The sequence below is a fragment of the Dromaius novaehollandiae genome, chromosome W (genome assembly GCF_036370855.1).
Source record: "Dromaius novaehollandiae isolate bDroNov1 chromosome W, bDroNov1.hap1, whole genome shotgun sequence".
Classification (NCBI taxonomy): Eukaryota; Metazoa; Chordata; class Aves; order Casuariiformes; family Dromaiidae; genus Dromaius; species Dromaius novaehollandiae.
Window position 1 is genome coordinate 44,010,448 of NC_088130.1, and position 6,000 is coordinate 44,016,447.

The 6,000-nt window shown below is 42.1% G+C and overlaps 1 protein-coding gene across 4 annotated transcripts in view; it reads right to left on the minus strand.

The window, feature by feature from the left end:
• The window catches only part of LOC112987058 (centrosomal protein POC5), a 27,282-nt gene extending 21,934 nt beyond the window's left edge, over positions 1 to 5,348 (minus strand). The window contains exons 1-2 of one of the 4 annotated variants that reach the window (XM_026106736.2): positions 5,250 to 5,332; positions 1,550 to 1,649 (exon numbers count right to left, since the gene is read on the minus strand). In XM_026106736.2, the coding sequence (XP_025962521.1) occupies positions 1,550 to 1,633 (84 nt within the window). In that variant the 5' untranslated portion in view covers positions 1,634 to 1,649; positions 5,250 to 5,332. Of the gene's footprint in view, positions 1 to 1,549; positions 1,650 to 5,249 lie in introns of all 4 variants that reach the window. The other 3 variants (XM_026106741.2, XM_064501018.1, XM_026106740.2) reach the window with 3 other exon arrangements.
• Positions 5,349 to 6,000: the final 652 nt, after the last annotated feature.

A 6,000-nucleotide genomic window follows, 5' to 3' on the forward strand; every position in this document is an offset into this window, starting at 1 on the left:
GCTCAAACCTCAAATACATAAGAACCTTTAATATGTAAGCTGATATTCAGAAAACCAGCCACTACTGTTAACTAGGTCAACAAAGAGATACAGATAGGTATCTGTGCAAGGAAACCTTGGCATTAAGCCTTGGTATTAAAACTTGCAGACTTCTTACTCCAATGAAATAGGTGTTTTATTTCCTCTACAAGTTCTGCCCATAAAGATGTTTTCATAGCAAATTTATAGGAATATCCTAGAATGTTCTAACCATGCACACTACTGTATTCTACCACTTTAAATGCACATCCATAGCTTCCTATAGAGGTAGTTTAGATTCTATGAGATCTCAGAATAACAAAGAACTCAGGTATCTTTTAATAAATAGTGTTTCAAAGGGCACAAAAGCATTTAGAAGTTGTTTTTTTTCCCTCCTTCTTAAATGATACTAAAAATCTGTAGATGTTGCATGGATTTTGTCCTTTGGATGGCAGTCAAGATAACAAAACAACAGGAAAAGAGTGGCTCAAACACCTTCAGCCTGTTTTCCAACTACAAAAGGCACTGGAAACACAGATGAACTATTTTTGATGAATATAGATTAAGAAATCTTATCCACAAGATAAATGTGAAAAAGTGTGAAAACAAAATTCCCCCTGAACAGGTAGTTTAAAAGGGACAAAGTCAATCCACAGAAATAAAAAGTTAATTTAACAGTGCTTCAGCTGTATACACCAATTGCACCCATTGCTTTTTGGGTGACAAAGGTAAGTACACATTCCTACATGACAAACAGCAAAAATTATTAGTGCAAAAGTAGCCTGTTTTGGATAGAATCCCATCAAAGGAAAAAATACTACCCAAAAGGCAACAGACAATTGTTAAATGATGAAATTCTACCTCTTTCAAGACAATGGGATAAAGACTTTATCCAATACCTTCACATGCTCTCAAAAGAATGCTGAGCACAGTAAAGCAAAAAAACCCCACCATTAAAATTCCAGTATATCTTGGCACATTTGATGCAGGAAAAAAAAACCTATGTTTCTTTTGAGACACCAACTTAGGCACAATCCTACTCCAAGGCGGGGCGGGGGGGAGCCATTAAAAAAAAAAAAGCGTTCTTACAATATTGTTTAAGAAGCCTAATATACAGCTGTGCTTCATCCCTCAGAAATAATTGGTTTCTATCCTACTGTGTCAAATTTACTCTTCTCTACCAGACTTAACACACAGATAAAAAGTAATACACACACACACACACACAAAGAAAACTGTACTATTTTACTTATAGCTGTCAGTAATCAGTTTCCTAAGGTTATATGAAACTTCTCCCATATATTGAAATTTCTTGTGACATGGACAAAAGACAAATCCAAGTGAAGAATTTTTACTCTCAAATTTTACTTGTCTAATTTGATTCCTTTCACTAACATTTATATTGTTTTCCCATGCACCTAAAATATAAAAAAGATGCATGAGTTAGTTTGAACATTTCCTCATAATTATCCTTTGCCACAAAAAAAAAAAAGATGCCATACAGAATCAAATGAGGCTGTTTCTTTCCTACCTGAAGATCTGAAGAAACAGAACTGCCACGAACTGAGTCTTTTGGCAAAACAGGACTTGTGCTTTTCTCCTCATCTGATGACATTCTGCACAAAGTTAGTCTATAAAACAGTAGAAGCTGAACTTCACTTTTTAGTTCTAACAGGTTTGCTCTATGTTCGCCTGTATTTTTTTTAGCAACACAAACTCTGCTGTAGTAACTACTTCAATTCCCAGTTGGTGGGCTAATCTGAAGGTGTATGATGTTACTGCGTAATGTCTGTATTATACACTGCTATGAGTATAGACTGATAGGTATTTAATTGCTTGATTAAACCCATACTCAAAACCATGAAAAGACTTCTACTGACTTCAAAGGATTTTGAATAAAACAACAGAAGACTCAAAAGCAACAAATTAAAATTTTTCTACTGTTCCAAGTTAACTGAATAAGTTTGTCATACCTAATGCTTCATGTTACACAATATAAAATTTTACATTAAATATGAGTAACTAAAGTACACTGCTAGAGAAAAAAGAAACGGACATATAGAGAGTGAGAGAAGCCTCAATTTATGGTTACATGTCTGTGTCAGTCCCTCCATCATCACTGTATTATTTTGGAGCTTATTAGCTTGTTTCTGTACAAAATTCCTACAGAGCGACGTAGGAATCTCTAAGCTCCCTGGGACTTTTTTCCCCGGGAACTACCTCAACTGCAGTCCAAGCTGACACGATGCCCTGACTAACACCTTGAAGCTTCTTCCTAGTGGTCAACATCAGTCTTCCTCCATCTTCTACTCTGCTTCAGTTGGCACCTTATAGGCCCAGGAAGATGACCAGATATTGACAGGACAGCCAATTCCTTCTTAGCTCCAGGTAATGTCAATCATTCCAGCAATTTCTGAGCAAGGTAGTGAGGTATTTGTGAACATCTAGGAAAGCGATGTTGCAGAACTGATAAGAAACTTGAGGGCTTTCTAAAAGATTTTATTTTTTTTTAATCTACTGCAGCTTTGCAAAACCCCTTCAGTGCAAAACTGAAGCTCTTGCTAGAAAACATGAGAGGATATGGGGAAAAGAACTCTAAAGGATGTGAGACAGGGAGAAACGAAAGGAATTTAAAAATTGAGTGGGAGCCGATTATTAAGAAAGTGGAAGGTTAATGAATGAAGGGCAGAATGATATAGTTGTTTAATGCGTGTGAAAAGCCATGATCAGACACATTCGAGCACGGGAGATGTCAGCAGAGAGTACACATGGGAGAAAGACCAACATAAATAACTAAAGGAATTGGCTGCCTGTACTGTACAGCAAACAATTATGCAAAGAAACATTTATTTTTTAAAGAGACATTTAAGTGTGTCAATTATAACGATTTTTTTTAAACAGATGCATTTTCTGACAGAAATGTTATTTTTAAATTGATAGTTGTACTGTCTCTAAATTGGCAGGACATATCCTCCTTAAGCATCATCTCTTTTCAAAATGTCAAAAAACTCAATAATCTCATAGTTCTCTTTGTAGGAATACAGATGGAAGTTAACTGTCTTTTTATTCTTCGAGTTATTCTAGATACTGACTTTTCCTGCACTATAAAAGCTCTGCCACAGGTAAAACCTTTCCACATTCAGCTTCTGCCAAGCTAATTCTGCCCGACCATGGGAAAAAAGTTTCCCGAAAAAGTCACGTTTTAGCTGGACTGTATTTTACAAAATCAAATGCCCATAACAGCAGGTATTTGAAATGGAAACTATGAGAGAACTTTGGACTTTATAAACAGCTAGTCTGTAACAATTCACTTCATAAAATGAACTGACAAGTGAAAATGCCAATTAGTAGCAGCAAAGATAACTCTAAACCCTGCAGCTGTATGACACGGACAGGCCTTGGGACTTATTCAGGGTATAATCTTACATTTTGATTATTGCAACATCCTTTTCCTGAGCTTGATAAATACCATCTTTACATACAAATATCCACCCAAACTCCTGCTGCAAAGGTCAGTTTCTCAGTTAGTCCTTTGGCCTTCTGAACCTTTTTCACAAATCCTTTTAGTGTCTCTCTTTCTCTCTCAAACATAAGCTGTTTACTTTCAAGACCCTTCATAAGCTATCCCCACTGTACCTATCAATTTTTATTTCCTTCCACTCAGCCCAAGTTGCTAGCCTGTACTGCTCATAAGTACAGTTTTTCAACAACCAGTTTGCTTATTCTCCCATCTGTGTGAAGAACCCTGATCATCAAAAGCCACTTGCTGAGCAAACTAGCGTTTCCTTACTTTTTTGTACGCTTTTGCCAATACCAAACTGAAGTTACAATTAGATCATAAATCAGACCATCTTCTCACACTATAAATTGGTCTGCCTTTTTTTTTCCTTCTCCTTTTAAACTGCACATCAGGTCTATGGAGTTCTGGTCTTTGTACTACAGAGCATTTAGGGTCTCTACGAAGTCGAACAATAACTGTTATTTCAAGCTTAAAACTCAGTAATAAATGAAAAATTCCAGCAAACCTAGAATACTAGAAATCTGCTTAATTACAGAAAAACAGATTAGATTACTACAATAAATTAAGACAAATATGCTTCTTCGAAGCTGTTGTTTGCAGATGTCACCGCCACTTCATGCTGAGACCAAGTTATCTGCTTTGATCTCAGTGAGCACGTGCAAAGATCAAGAAAAAGACTAAGTAAGTTTCTAAAAGAGAAATCTCTCAGGAGGTATTAAGTAAGACACCACCTCAGAGTCAGTAAGTTGTGATGCTGCAAATCACTGGATGGTGGGAGAGTAGCGACAGAAGCATTAGTACACTTAGCATGTTCTTCCAATCTCCCCCAAGCATCTGCCAACACATATCTGAGTTCATCAAAATGAGATTCCTGATAACAGCAGTAACTTCTTTGAAACCATAAATACACCATGCCAGTGTTAAGAGGGCTACTTTTAGGAACCAGATGCTGAATTATAAAGATCTTTGGTCTGATCTAGCATGGCTGCTCTTGTATTTGATTTTACATTATTTGAGCTCTGCTCAGTATTTTATGTTTTTGGATTTGTTTTTGATTGAAAATCAATGATTTGTTTTGACTGATGCTTTTCAAATAATTTAACATTGTTACACTCAGATCAGGGGAGCCTGCATCAGAAAATGGAAACTATTTCTTCTCCCAGCGAAGTGAGCACACCTCCTTTCCCCTTAACTGCACCCATTTGCAAATATGAAGTAACACTGCTCAAATCCACATCCTCAAGCTTCTTACTCCAGCAGCTCTGCAGTCTCCGCTGATGCCTGCACAGGGGACACTACGCGACCACTACCATGTCAGCTAGAGAAAAGGGGCCAAATCACGGGGTGTGTGTGTGTGTGTGTGTGTGTGTGTCACACATCCCCGGGGGGCACAGCGGGTAGGCGCCCGGGTGGGCAGACAGGAGGGAACACGACCTCATACGTGAACCGGAGAGGGGAGTTTTGTTTTTTGAGACAGGATTTTTAAAGCAACCGGCCCAACTACCCGGGGAGGGGACGGGGGAGGGGGGGGTCGGCGCTAACGGCGGCGGCCCACGGGAGCCGAACACTGTCCCCTCGGACGACGGGGGCCCAGCACGGCTGTGCAAAGCTGGGCGTGGGGGCGCGGTGGAGAGCGCCGGGCACGGCACGGCACGGCACGGCACGGCACGGCCCTCCCGTCCCGTCCCGTCCCGTCCCCGCCGCCTCTCACCTGCGGGGCGACAGCCGCTCCCGGCGTGACGGTTTCAAACTGCCACGGGCAAAGAAGAAGCACCTCTCTGATAGGCTCGGCTTGCTTTTAGAAAGCACTCTCTGATTGGGCAGCCTGGAGAAGAAGTAGCCAATTAAAGAGCCTCGCGGGGGGGGCGGGATACGCTGGTCGGTCCTGTTCCCGTCTCTGTTTTACCTATAGGCGCTGCTTTCCGTCAGCTTCTGCCTGTCAATGGCTGCCGCGCGCTGATTGGCCGGGAGCGTTCCCGGGGCTGGGGCGCGGGCGGCAGGCGGCCGTTGGTGGGGGGAGGGGTTGCGTGCGGGGCGGCGGCGCGAGGCTCGAGGCAGGGGCGGGTGTGGGTGTGGGTGTGGGTGTGGGTGTGGGTGTGTGGTAGCGGTGGCCTGGCGGCTCGGCCGTTGTGGGGGTCGGCGGCGTCGCTCAAAAGCTGTGACTTCAGTTTTTCACCCCCCCCTTCGAAGCCTGGTTGGGCTTATTCAGTGCAGGCTGTCTGCACCGTCGCAGGTCCACGGCAGCTCCTCGCCTTCGTTCGTGCTCTTCTCTGACTGGCAAGGCGGGGCGAGCGTCCCCGTTAACCTAGTGTGCTGAGGGGTTAACGGACTGCGTCAGCCCAACGGTTTGGACGGCACGAGGTGAACGGGTCTCAGAAGGAGGGCCCGGTGTTCTAGTTGGAGAATTAGCTGCCGGAAGGTATTTCTGTGCAAAATAAAGGGGACTCTAGGTAAAAAAGAGA